Source organism: Callospermophilus lateralis, chromosome 2 (genome assembly GCF_048772815.1).
Source record: "Callospermophilus lateralis isolate mCalLat2 chromosome 2, mCalLat2.hap1, whole genome shotgun sequence".
In the NCBI taxonomy this organism is placed as follows: Eukaryota; Metazoa; Chordata; class Mammalia; order Rodentia; family Sciuridae; genus Callospermophilus; species Callospermophilus lateralis.
Window position 1 is genome coordinate 102,569,766 of NC_135306.1, and position 14,586 is coordinate 102,584,351.

Genomic DNA, 14,586 nt, shown 5'->3' on the forward strand with positions numbered 1-14,586 from the left:
GTACAAAAGAAACTGTATTTCAAAAAGTCACAACAAGACAATGCTAGAAAAAGTCAACCAAACTGACTACATGTACGATGGATTTTCATATTTAGATATATCTACTTTTTGTTTTTTAAAGTTAGTTTATAAATTTTAAAATTATTACTGAAGAGGGAGACATTTATAGTTTAGTATTCAACCATATAAAGTTGCAAACATATAAAGGCAAATGTTTTAATGGTTTGTTGAGATATTTAAGGGAAAAACATAAAAAGAAAACGTGCTACACAATGACATTTATCAACAATGAACAACATATTTGATGGTGGTCTCTTAAGACTGTCACGTAAGGATTTTATAACTCTCTTTAGTTTGTGTAAATACACTATGATTTTCACACAGTGAAATCAACTAAGGACATATTTCTCTGAAAGTATCCCTGTCATTAACACATGAATGTATATGATTCATGAAAATGTAAAACAATGTATCATAAGAAAATAAAACTGGGAAAGACCTAAATAAGAAACAGTTGATGGTGGCAAAAAAATAATAAAGCAAAAAAAAAAAAGACTAATGGAGATATTTTATTAGATGCTGACCAACAAAACTTGAGATCAATGCCAAAATTAAGTAAACATAGAAGATACACAAACTGAGCATCCAAATTTGTGAACTCTAAAATAAGTAGACACCAAAAAAAGTCATTTTACAACTGTAGGCTTAAATATCCTTTTAGGTCTAGTTCCACATTTAGACTCCAATTTTTCACTCTAACTTTATGTTAAGAAACAATTTTCTTTTAAAAAAAATAATAGTAACACACACACTAGATGAAATTTTTAAAATAAGGAAACAGAAAAATCACCTGTAATAATACTGTCCAGAAATAATCAACATTAGCCTCTCAAGCCATTTTTATATAGGGGTTCATTTAAGTACAAAGCATTCTCTGCCATTTCTTTTATTTTGCTTTACTTCTCTTTATAGCACTTTTTATTTGAAATTATATTCTATAATTATTTACTTATTATATACTTCCCTACCAGAACAGAAACTCCTTGAAGGCTTATTGTCTTTATTTTACCACTGTAAGTCCTGTTTTTAGAACCATATCTACCAATTATAGACATTCCATAAACATTTGTTGAACAAATACATACATTTTTAAATTGAGATCATATTGTAATCACTCTAAATTAGGTTAGCTGCAGAGTGACCAAAGGGGTCAAGACAGAGTTATTCACAATGCAAAATTTTGTATCCTACTTCTTTCATTTAACTTTACCTCACGTTTTCTCTTGTCTTCAGATTTCTTTGAAAACATAATTATCTTTTAGAATGGCTGTATATGGATGCATCACAATTTACTCAAGCATTCCCTACTGTGGGATATTTCAGGTTATTTCCAATATTTTACAGTTCTAAGCTATGCTGAAATATAAGTAAATTTTTTATTTGTATTTTTAAAAACCACATAATGGAAATTAATTTACCTGTTGGGTAGAAAAGCTTTTCCTCATACCATCTGGAAACACTGATGACTTTTTTTTACTCACAGTTTTATGGGATGCCAGCCGGTGACGTACTTGTTTCATAGTTTGACTAAGCTGCCAGGGAATGGAGGAAAAAAGAAAACAAAAACAAGTTAAAGTCTTAATACCAAATACACTAAGTGTTCCAAGAGGAAAAAAGGTACCCATTATTAAAAATAAGGACCTAATATAAGAGGATTACTTAAAAAGGAAATTTTGATCTATATAGTATTTTGTGATATTATTATCATTATTCTAAAAGACTGAACTTTCTAATGTAGGGGCTGTGATTCACATAATTTTTTAATCAATATATACATTATATTAAGTGTGAATGCCAAAATCAGAACTTAAATGTCTGAATCAATATACTTAGAAATTGTTGCACAAACACATTCTTAACTCCCTTCTATTCCATCTTTTCAATAAGGAGTTATTTCTTCAACTGGTCTTTGCATGCCTAATTGCTTTCATCATTCCTTGCTAGAAGACTCTATTCCTAGTTGCCCTAAGACTCTTGGTTGTTTCCTATTGATACAAATCCCTTCTGTACACCCAACATTTGAAGACCAAGTTAAAGTATTTTCTCAGATTTCCTTTCCTTAAAGATGCCTTCCTAAATTAACTTAGAACACATCTCAAAAGAATCAATTTGTTTCAACTGCACTAAATAATCTCTGATAAATGACTATTAATATTAAATACGTTGACTTTATTTTCATTCCTTGACTCTAACTAGTAATTTCAGTATATACCTATTTTGATATCTTTTTCAGAGGAGTACAGCCTATTTACCTCTCTCAAATCTGCAAGGTATGCCCCATTAGGGAAAAGAAACAAATGAACCATGTATCATTTTTTAGGATGAGCGCTGCAACTCACGGTGAACAAGCAAACCTACATATTCTTAGCAACATTTTGGCAAAGTCAGGACCATTTGTAAGCCATTCATTGAAAGATCAATGCTCTCTATACTCTCTTGAGGGGAAATTATGGTTAAGACTTAACAGATGTCAGTAACAAATACTTAATGATTTTTAACTAAAAGTGAGCTAAGAAGGAAAAACTCTCATTACTAGCCCAGTTTTTCTAACAATTATATCATCTCTGCTTAGTCCTTCCTTCTAGAAATCCATACTGCTAACCAGAGAAATCATCTTGAAACATTACTCCTTATTTTACCAAGGGCAGGACTTCTAAATTAGGTTAGTTGCAGAATGACTAAAGGGGTTAAGACAGAGTTATTCACAATGCAAAAAGAGACATACATGCAGCTGAAGTTATTAAAAAAATACAGGGTCTGGGATTGTAGCTCAGCAATAGAGAACTTGCCTAGCATGTGCAAGGCCTTGGGTTCGATCCTCAGCACCACATAGAAATAAACTGAATAAAAGTATGTGTCCAACCACACCTAAAAAATAAATATTAAAAAAAAATATAAAGCCATGAATTGCCTGCTTCTTTCTCTACCATGTATGGTAGGTTTTATTGTCCCACATTTTGTAAACAGGATTCAAAAGTTCCAATGTAATAAATTTAAAATAGGGCTTCAGAATCTTCATTTCCTATCAAAGTCGTAATCTCCATTAGATTCAGATTGATTACAATTCCTTAAGTAGGCTATTTCAACTGGCCAGGCAATAAAAATATACTTTATGCTTTTTCTATTTCTTTTTTCACCATAATTCTTCACCAAACCTCAGTCTTGTAAAGGTCTTTCCAATGACTACTATGAGAACTACAGAAGGATGAACAATGGCCAGCCAAAGAAATCAGGTCTCAAATCTCAATCCCTGGAACCTATATATGTTAATTTGTAGAGGAAAAGGGCCTTTGCAGTTGTGGTTAAGTAAAAGATCTTTAGATGATCCTCATTTATCCAGATATGCATTAAATGCCATCCCAAGTGTCCTTATAAGAGAGTAGTAGAGGGATATTCAATCTACAGCAGAGAAAGCAATACAAAGATTCAGGCAAACATTGATATGCTGTGGCCACAAGTAAAGGAATGCCAGCAGAATTAAAGGTGGAAAAGACAAAAGAAACAAATTTTCCCCTAAAGCCTATGGAGGGAGCATGGCCCTATTGATGCCTTGACTTTGGTTCAGTGAAACTGATTTTCAACTTCTGGCCTCCAGAACTGTAAGAAAATGCATTTCCATTACATTTGTGGTGATTTTATTACAGAAGCTACCAGAAATGTAACTAATATAGCAAGAATCAAAATTAATATTAATAAGAATTTATAAAAAGCTCTTCCACTCCTTGGCATTTGTCCAAAAGAACTAAAATCAGTATACTATAGTGATACATGTTTGTAACAATGCAATTTATAATAGCCAAGTTACAGAACCAAAAGTGTCCATCAATAAATGAATGGATAAAGAAAATGTGGTACAATACACCATGGAGTTCTGCTCAGCCATAAAGAATACATTATATCAATTTCCAGAATTTGGATAAAGTTGGAGAACATCATGCTCAGTGAAATAAGTCAGATTCAAAGTTTAGGGTCAAAATTTTTGTCTTCTATGTGGAAGCAAAAGAGAAAAAAGAAATTAAAAAAGGGGATCTCTCAAAAATAGATGTGAGACCAGTAGAGTAAAGGAAGGGGATTGAGGGAGGAGGGAAGAAAGGAAGAAAAGGGGAAATAAATTGATCAAATTATGCTATGTATATATGTGAATATATCATAATGAATCATACCTTTATTTATAATGATAATGTATCAATTTAAAAAAAAATAAACAAATAGAAGGGAGACCAGTAGAGTATAAAAAGGGGATCAGGGGAGAGAGGAGGAGAAGGAAAGGGAAAGTATTAGAAAATAAAATGGAACAAATTATGTGCATGTATGAATGTCACAATGAATCTCACCATTATGTAAAATTATAATGAAACAATAAAGAGATATTACTATAAAATTATGCAAAATTATGTGCTAAATAAAATGAACAAGAAAATAAGTGTACCTCTCTCACTGCAAGATGCTAATCATTACATGCTTAAGTGTTTGTGTGGTTTATATATTAATTCATGCAACATATATTTATAAGTGTATGTTTAAAAATACATGTGTATTATGGGCACATGCTATGGGTGTATGAACACTCAAAAAGTAAAATTTAATTAAGTCTTTTTAATACTAGAACCTCAGACACACTATTCATTCTCTTATAGCCATTGTTATTAACCCACTAAGTCACAAGTTTTTAGTTTTGCAACTATTCCAATGAATCTGCCACAAGTACATTAAAATAGACTGGAAGGGGCTGGGGTTGTAGCTCAGTGGTAGAGCATTCACATAGCACGTGTGAGGCCCTAGGTTCCATCTTCAACATCACATAAAAATAAGTAAATAAATAAAGGTATTGTGTCTAACTACAACTAAAAAATATATTTAAAAAAATAGACTGGAAATCCATATCTAGAGCTTATATTGATGTGTGTATGTATATACACATAAATATATTTCATATACCTATTTTTCAAACGTGGTAGTCATTCACTTATTACTTTTCTCAAAATAATAGAACTCTAAATTCATAATTTTTATTTCAAAAGTTACCATAAGTGATATATTTGTTGCTCAATTTAAGTTTTTATAGGTATCCCACATCTGCGACAGTGGAATTTAAATGGTTTAACAAAGATTAACACTAAATCTGACCAAAATTTAAAGATTCCCTTATAGAGATAAGTCATTCAAAACTGCATAGAAAATCTAGCAAATCAAAAATCAATATAACTCCAAATAAAACAAAAAGCCATACACAGAAGGAAAAGTAATCACAGTTTACTACCTAGCTCAACTGTACTGTTTACATAGTCATAACAATGCAAATGTGGAATATCAATCTAAGCAAAATTACTACATAACTATAGAGAGGGTGAAGGTGGAAAAGGTATATGTGTAATAACAAGAGGGGATAGAAAGAGCCAAATCTTCGTGTTTCAGAGACACCAATAAAAATGCCTGAACTGTTTTTAAAAATCAAGAAAGAACACCACAAGCATCTTACTTAGAAATATCAAAGTTAATACCAAATGATACGACAACAACAACATTCCCTTTTGAAGAGGGAATGATAAAATGTGAAAGACATTTGTTTTTAAACTGTAAATACTGTATATATCTACTTCTTTTACTTGCTTAAACTATATGCATATATAATTTTAACAAAACATAAAATGTAAAAAAAGATTCCTTTACAATTTCCCACAAAAAGCTACCTCTCCATGAACAACATAAGCATGTAGAATCATTTTGGGTTTTCATAATGCATATATAAATGCAATTATTTCAGACCTCAGGAATATTCTAGAGAACACACGCCTGTATTTTCTTTCATCCAGTAGGAAGAATCATTGTCAACAAAACTTGGCTGACACTGACCCTTAAAGACAATATCCCAGATATATTAGATAATTAATCATAGTACCTTCTAAGGAAAACTGTCACCCCCACAAACCCTAATAGAGGGACAGCCTTTGGCAACATCATCCCTAGATTTTTCTGATTAGATTAGCAACAACATCAGTGATGTTAGCAAATAAATACAGGTCTTGAGGCAATGTCTTATACATTTACAACAAAAGGTCTGAACCACTCACAGAAACATAATTTCAACAATGAGCAAAGGGACTTTTATCTGATAAACAAAAATTTTACTATATAAGCAAATTTCAAGATTTAAATCTTAAAATCTAAAGCAAATAAAATTTTATGTTAAAATTTAAAATATCAGGCAAGTACATAAGATAAAATTTGACAGATAATCTACTATGACTCTTTTCATTGTTCTTATTTTTTCAGTTCTTTTTAATGTTCATGCATTTTTTTAGCCAAATAAGATTTAGAAAGGTGGAATTTATGTAACTACATAAACGAAACAATAATACTACATAGGTCATGGGAATAAAGCACAGCTAAGATCTACCCAAAATTGAATTCTATTCAAATACAATGTAGCTTTTTTGCAAATTATATCATACTGATTTTTAAATGTTCAGACTTTTCAGTGCTGGCACAGTGGTGCATGCCTATAATCCCAGCAGCTTGGGAGGCTGAGGCAGAAGGATTTCAAGTTCAAAGCCAGCCTCAGCAAAAAAACAACAACAACAACAACAAAAAAAAACAAGGTGCTAAGCAACTCAGTGTAGACCCTGTCTCTAAATAAAAAATATGAAAATCAGGCTGGGGATGTGGCTCAGTGATTGAGTGCCCCTGAGTTCAATCCCTGTTAAAAAAAAAAAAAAAATTTTTTTACAGTGGTCAAAAATACTAGCGTTAAAACTTACAAAAGCCCTTTATTATAGTCCATAAACCCCCATGCAATGCATCAATTGCATTAGCTTTCTTTTGTAATTGTCACTATCAATCTACAGGATGGCCAGTAACCTAGATCTAATGCAAAAAAGGCAAACTGGACAATAAAGATACCTTATCAGAGATAATGAACTAGCAAGTATTCTGAGAAAAATCAGAGATAGGACCTGAGCCTAAAAGGCCCTAAATCCTATACTGGAGAAAAGACATGAAAGTAGCCTCAAGTGTGCCAAAATTACAAAGCTATAATAAGTGAAAACCAGTTAGTAGTAGAAAAATAAATTAATAAGAGAAGCACAAGTGTAGAAATAAGATGACCTAGGTTTGCCTATCCTGGTTTGCCTGGAACTGTTCCAATTTTAGCACTGGAAACCCCATGTCCTGGGAAAAACCCTCAATACTGAAAAAAGAAGGAAGGATAGGATCAACTGATTCAAGTTTTTAACAATTAAATACTAGTGTAAAGCTCAAAGATTCCACACTCTTGGGGCCATTGGAACTACCTTAGATCCAGAAAAACTTTCAAGTTATACACTCTTGAAAGGACTAGGGATAGGTGTAATATTTGGATTCTGACTTTATTAACCCCTGATGCTTGAAATAAACTTCCCCTTGCTTGTTTAGCCTAAATTCTTGCAGCCAAAAGAGTGTAATTGAAAAATGAATTTTTTCAATAGTAGAAGAGAGGAAAATTTAGCTGGTTGTTTCATGTCATTTAAACTTTAACTTCACAGAAAATAATTTTCCCAAGGTATTTTTAAAAAGTTGGAAAACTAGCACTGTAATGAGAGAATAAAAATAAAAACAAGAGCATAAAAGGTTCAGTGAGAAACAAATAAAAAGCTGAGTTAACCTTACAAGGAAAGAAACAGTGGTAAACTTAATAGTCTATAAATTTAAAAAATATTATATAGTAAGAATGAAACTGGTAAGTTATTCTTCACTTCCCCACCAAAATGAAGTAATCAAGGGACACCATAGAAACTCAATTCCTAAGGATAGATATCAGTTCTAACAAAAGAAATGGCTCTTTCTATTTTATGTGATGAGCTAAAATTTCTTCCAGTTCTATGACTCCAGCTCCTAATTTTAGGGGCCTAATTGTATCTGATCTTTGAATAAGTAGGTAATACTAAGTATTAAGAGATTCTGGTCAAACCACATCTGAAATAATAAGACTATGTTCAGATTTGGGGGCCATATTTGAAAAGAACATTAGAAAACTAAGCAGCATTTAGAAAAAAAAAATCAAAAGGCTTTAAGAATGTAGAAATCCAAAAGAAGAAAAATGATAACTATAATTAAATACTTGAAGTCCTTTTAGAAAGTATTTTATTTTTTATTATTTGAGAGGGCAAAACTAAGACCAACAAATAAAAGTGATCCAAAGGGCTGAGGTTGTAGCTCAGTGGCAGAGTGCTTGCTTAGCATGTATGAGGCACTGGGTTCAATTCTTAGCACCACATATAAATAAATAAAATACAGGTCCATCAACAACTAAAAAAAATTTTTTTATTTAAAAAAAGTGATAGGAAATTTTTGACCATTATATTGAAAAAACAGCTATAATAATTCCAAGTCTTCTAAAAATGAACTGAACATTCTGAAAAAGTAGTAGGATATCCAATAGAAGTGTTTTAGCAGAAATTAAATTGATATATATCACCCATATAAATATAAATACACACACACACACACACAATAATATAAAAGAACTCTTTACAGAGAGAAAAACTGAATCAGATATCTTTTGGGGAGGCAGGGGAATAATAAAGAATGAACCCAGGAATACTTTACCAATTAGCTATATCCCCATCCCTTTTTATTCTTTGAACACACGCTTGATAAGTTGCTAAGACTGCCCCTGAACTGGCAATCTTTCTGCCTCAGCCTCCCAAGTCACTAGGATTATAGATGTGTGCCACCACACCCATCCCAATATCTTTTTTTAACATTTAATTAAAAGCTTAAATAACTTTAAACATATGGAAAACTTTAAACAGAAATAAACAGAAGACTATATTACCCAGTTTTAATACTATTTATCCATAAACTTCCTTCTCTGGCTCACTCTTATATTATTCTGAAGTATACTTCAGAAGACAAATCAATTTGTCCTTAAATATTTCATATGTCGGATGAACTTTAAAACACTTCCAGGGCTGGGGTTGTGGTTCAGCGGAAGAGCGCTCACCTCGCACGCATAAAGCCCTGGGTTTGATCCTCAGCACCACATACAAATAATAAATAAATAATAAAGTTAAAAAAAAAAAAAAAAGCCACTTCCAATACAAGATTCTGCTTCTGTAGTTCCAAGATACTAGTAAACTGAAAAGTCCACTAACATTTAGAAAATGAATTATGTTCACCATGCGTTCAATCAGTTCTAGTTAACTAGGGATTTAGAGCCTGATAGTTTTATTGCCTAGCTTCATAGTGACATCTAGTGGATTAAAACTGCAACAAAAAAAGCAAGATTAAAAAGCATCTATTATTAAATTGTATGGGTAAAAGTTCACATGCCCAAAATAGTTAAGTCACTAAATATTCTTTAGAAAATTCATCTTCTTCCAAAAAAAAAAAAAAAATTAAAACAAGGCATAAAAAGTTTTTAAAATTTTGTAATATTTAGTGCTTTTTATAATCTGATTTTTCTTACTCATCTAACTTCATTTTCTGGTTCTTTATAAACTATCAATTAGAAAGCCTTTTTCTTTTCTTCACAAATATACCAACCACATTGCAGATTCTAAGTCTTTAACTGTTTCTCTCATTTCAAAATTCTCTTATCAATTCAGCTTACCAATTCAAAATATATAACCCCATCCATTTATTTCATGAATTCTTCCCCTATTATTTCCTCAGAATTTAAATATTTCTTAACTCCCATGGCAAAACTTAATTGCCAGATAAAGGAAATGGGTTCATAATATTATTTAATAGACTAGGGACTATTAGCTTTGTATACCTACCTGGAAATATGAGTCCATGGAAGGTTCCATTTCACATTTCATTAGTATCCCCACAATGCTTAATAACTATAATGCATTCAAATACATGTTGACTAATGTGTTCAATCCATGCTTTAAACAAATGAAGTACATAGCCATAAGTACCACAAAAGCAAAGACTGAAGATGTCTGAGTAAATGTTCTATCCCTGTATTTTATACAGTGCCTGGCTCAATAAATTTTGCCAAACTGTTCATAATATTAAAAAACAAAAAATGATTATGAAAATTATTACTACAAACCAAACAAAAAGTTCATTTTAGATAAAGGAAATTTAAAAACAAAATTTCAACATTTCATATACCTCTAAAGCTTTTCTATTTATACTAACAGCCCAATCAGATTATGACTAAGTACATTAACTTAGGCAGTAATACAACTTTTATTCTCAGAGTCATTTCCACATTTTTTCTCCTCCTCTCACTATCCTTAGGAAAGTACTTTGTTTTTTTAATATTTATTTTTTAGTTTTAGGTGGACACAATCTTTATTTTTATGGGGCGCTGAGAATCGAACCCAGTGCCTCACGCATGCTAGGCAAGCACACTACCACTTGAGCCACATCCCCAGTCCCAGGAAAGTACTTTTTTAATAAGATGAAGAACAACTTCCAAAGTAGAGGTGAAGAACATACCAAATGAAGAAAAGTTCAGGTACTCTAAGAAAGGAGCTGTCTAGGAGTCAAGTATTTGAATACATGAATCTATTCATAATTCTTAATTAGGTATATAAAATGAGTTATTAAATAAAAAGTACATATTTTACAAAAATTCTGGATATGTTTAGGCACTCCTATATTATTACTTTACCTACAACCATAGATCCATTTATTATGATAACAAGATTAAGACAAAAGAAAAAACATATAAAGGTAAATACTAAATGAAATACTCTTTAGAAGAACTGAATATTTTTGCAACAAAGGTAAGAATCACTTCTGTCTGTATGCTACAATGTAATAGTAACTTATGCAGAATATAATTTCATTATAATTGAGAAAATCTATGTTCTTTGGCCTGAAGCTCTTTCTAATGAATTTTGAATTCTAATATTTGAGCACCTTTCTTTAGATGATCTAAGTCATACAAAAATAAACTAAAATGTAAATTAGAAAAATACATGTAAAAATAAGCATTATTCCACTGGTCTCCATTTTTACAAAGAGTAAAAAAAAGTGATAAAAAGTAAAGTTGAATATATCCCTATTTCATATTCTATCAATGTCATATTTTTAGTTTAGAGGATGGGGAAAAATCAGATATAAGATAAAACGAGTATGCACTTACAGCTTGGGCTTGTTGTTGGAATAATTCATTCTGATTCTCTCCATCTTTTATTGCACTCCCAAACATCTGGGAAGCAGGTAACCCAGAACTTCCAACTGCAGCATTCAAATTGCTTGGAAAAATACTTGTCCCTTTAGGAGTGAAGTGTGCTGAATCTGAAGATTGCATGGCTATAGAGCCTTCTTTTTCTGCCTACACAAAAGACAAAGGAGGGATATGAGATGCCACTCCAATCCAGTGTAATCAAATAATGGTTGGGAGAAATTAGCTGGCAAAGGAACTAACTTTTACCAGTCACCTGTTTGTATTAATAACATTTATATTATTTCACTTAATTCTCACACAATCTTGTAAGAGAAGCATCATATCCATATTTTATAGATATGTACAACCATAAAAGTTAAGTAACCCAAGGTCACATAGCTAAAAGTAAAATAGCCAGAATTCAAACTCAAGTATGAACCCAAAATTCTTGGTGTTTTTTTTGTTTGATTTTTTTTTTTTTTTAGTTGTAGATGGACATGATACCTTTATTTTACTTGTTTATTTTTTATGTGGTACCGGGGATCGAACTCAGTGCCTCACACATGATAGGCAAGTGCTCTACCACTGAGCCAAAACTCCGGCCCCATTGACATTGTTTTTAACTATTTGATGAAAGCAAAGAACACATCAGAACACACAGCAATAAAACATGATTTCTCTATATAAAAATCTTGTGCACTCACTAGAAAATCAGATTATATAAAGCATGAAATTAAAAGAAAGTGATACTGTTAGTGCCTAATAGTTTATCTTACAGTATACATACTTTGCACTCAATCATTATTCAGGTTCACTTTTTTTTTAATTTTTTTTATTAGCTACACATGACAATTCATACATTTGAATCAAATGGGGTATAATTTCTTATTTTTCTGACTGTACAGGTTGCAGAATCACATTGGTCATACAGTCACCCATATACATACAGCAATAATAATGTCTATTTTATTCTGCTGCCCTTCCTATCCCCCTTTTCCTCCCCTCCCCTCCCATCCACTTTTTTTTTTAATATTTATTTTTCAGTTGTAGTTGGACACAATATCTTTATTTATTTATTTTTATGTGGTGCTGAGGATCGAACTCAGGGCCTCCCACCTGCTAGGCGAATGCTCTAACACTGAGCCACAACCCCAGCCCCCAGGTTCACTTTTGAACTTACTGCTTCAAAAGACTTCTGAAGCTGTTGCTGTTTTTTCAGTCTAATTTGTTGATTGACTCGGTGTTTGACTTGTCTCTGAAAATGTTTCAAAGCTTCTTGTTTTTTTCTTAGTTGTTCCTTTAGTTCTTCTTCAATCATATGTGCTGAAGTCTTCAAAGATAAAAGAATTAATTTGCCTATCAGAAGTTTTGTCCATTAGGGCTGTTGCAAAGACAAAGAAGTCAGGATATAATCCTGGAAAAAATAATTCAGTTCTATAACCCAAAACTGCCAGAAGAGTAAGGAAATTATGAGTATTCAGAGACAATGATCTACATAGTAAATACCAGGTACTTAAACCAAATCATAAACTAAAAATTAGAATTTGTAAGTACTCAAATTTTAATTATTTATTAAACTGAAAATAAAGATGTCCACATTCTTTTTTCCCCACATTTCATTGATTCTTAATGAACCAATTGAAACCCACTCCTGTTATACATTTTCTAAATGGAGTAAATGGTACTGATACACCAGACTGCTCAGATCTCACCAGATATATCCTACTGTAAAACTCCTTCATACTCAGAATTATTCTCCATTTTTAACATAGTATGTTCTTACTTTCATACCCACCTAGTAAAGGGCCTGGCTCAATCTTCAAGACCATCTAAAATCCATCCCTAGTACCTCTAACACGCTGAGCTCTTATGCTATGGCATCTCTCATTTTACTAATTTTACTGAGTTCAACATTTATGGACTCATCCATCAGATTATGAGCTCTTTAAGGACAGGAAATGCATTTAATATCTACTTGTTTTCCCTACAATATAGTATAGAGCCCTGATTATAAAGGTACTGAATAAATATTTATAAAATGCTTTATCCCTCAACAATTCTAAGCAATCTAGAATATTTCATCACATCTGAGTTCCTGATTTGCATTCACCTCCTCTAAGTGCTCTGAATAACCACAGGAACGAAAATAACAGCCATTATCATTTTTAAGGATCTATTATATGCAAGCACTTTATATTATATCACTCTATCCTCAACACTACCTTCAGTAGTAAGGTAATTCTTTGGTACAAATGAGGACACTCGTGTTCAGAAAGATTAATCTTCAGCAGAAGCCCGAGATTCTATAGCTGGCTAATAGCAGAGCTAGAAGTTTCTGTTACTCTTAAAACTTTTATTAAATCTATCCTGTATTGCTTTTCTCCTGACTATATGGTCTTCCTTCAAAAGGAATTTTCAAATTAAATTAAATCGTCATGATACCTGCTTCCTATTGTTTCTTATACCACAGTGATTTCAATCTGAAGAGTATCTCAAGGGTTGGGGTTATGGCTCAGTGGTAGAGCACTGGCCTGGCATGTGTGAGGCACTGGGTTTGATCCTCAGCACCACATATAAATAAACCAATATCCATCAACAACTAATAAAATATTTTTTTAAAAAAAGAGTATCTCAGTTTATATTATAAGCTCCCATTAAATTCTCAAAAATAAAATGAATTTTAATAAAATTAAGGTTTTCAAGAAACCTATCCCATAAACTATTCTACAAGAATATGGTCAACTAGAGTGGAATGTATAATACAAATAGCAAGAAACAACGGAGGAAAATAATTCCCAAAGAGAATTATTTACATAATAAAGTCTGAACTGACGCAGATTAGACCAAGTCTAGACAAATTTAAGCCTCAATAAATCAAGCCTTCTAGTATTTATGCTCATGTTTAGTATGTTCCCACACCAAATTTGATCCAGCCCTGAACATATGATAGAATGAAGTAGAAGCGTTGGCTTTGTGACTTCCCAAGCAAGGTCATAAAGCAACTTCTACCTGAAGCTCTTGAGTGCTCGCTCACTCTGGGAGAAACCAGCACCATAAGAATTCTCACTACTCTGAGAGTACCATGCCATGAGGAAATACAAACTGGCCAAATAGGCTTTCTGAAAAAAGAAAGACATACAACCAGTCCCCAGCCATTTTAGTCAGCCTAGCCTAAGTGCCAGAATGTGAGCAAGAAAGCCATCTTAGACATTACAGCCTATCAAGCATCATAAGAAGAAGCACCAAAGAATCCAACCAACAACCAGAACCCAGTCAAGCTGTCCCAGACAAATTAAGCTACCTCTGATGAGGCCCCAGACACTTGAAGGCAGAGACAAGCCATCCCACTGTATTCTGCCTAAATTCCTGACACAATATTTTTGCTTTGTCAATAGATTCTCAGCAAAAGATAACTAGAA

The 14,586-nt window shown here is 32.3% G+C and overlaps 1 protein-coding gene across 8 annotated transcripts in view; it reads right to left on the reverse strand.

The window, feature by feature from the left end:
* Positions 1-14,586, reverse strand: part of Ccdc15 (coiled-coil domain containing 15) — a 67,274-nt gene that overhangs the window by 48,862 nt on the left and 3,826 nt on the right. For all 8 annotated transcript variants that reach the window (XR_013090375.1, XM_076846216.1, XM_076846215.1 and 5 more), the window contains 3 exons: positions 12,348-12,497; positions 11,144-11,335; positions 1,479-1,592 (listed from right to left, as the gene is read on the reverse strand). Coding sequence is in view for 7 of the 8 variants with exons in the window: in XM_076846216.1 (XP_076702331.1) it covers positions 1,479-1,592; positions 11,144-11,335; positions 12,348-12,497 (456 nt within the window). In the remaining variant the exon portion in view is untranslated. The remainder of the gene's footprint in view (positions 1-1,478; positions 1,593-11,143; positions 11,336-12,347; positions 12,498-14,586) is intronic.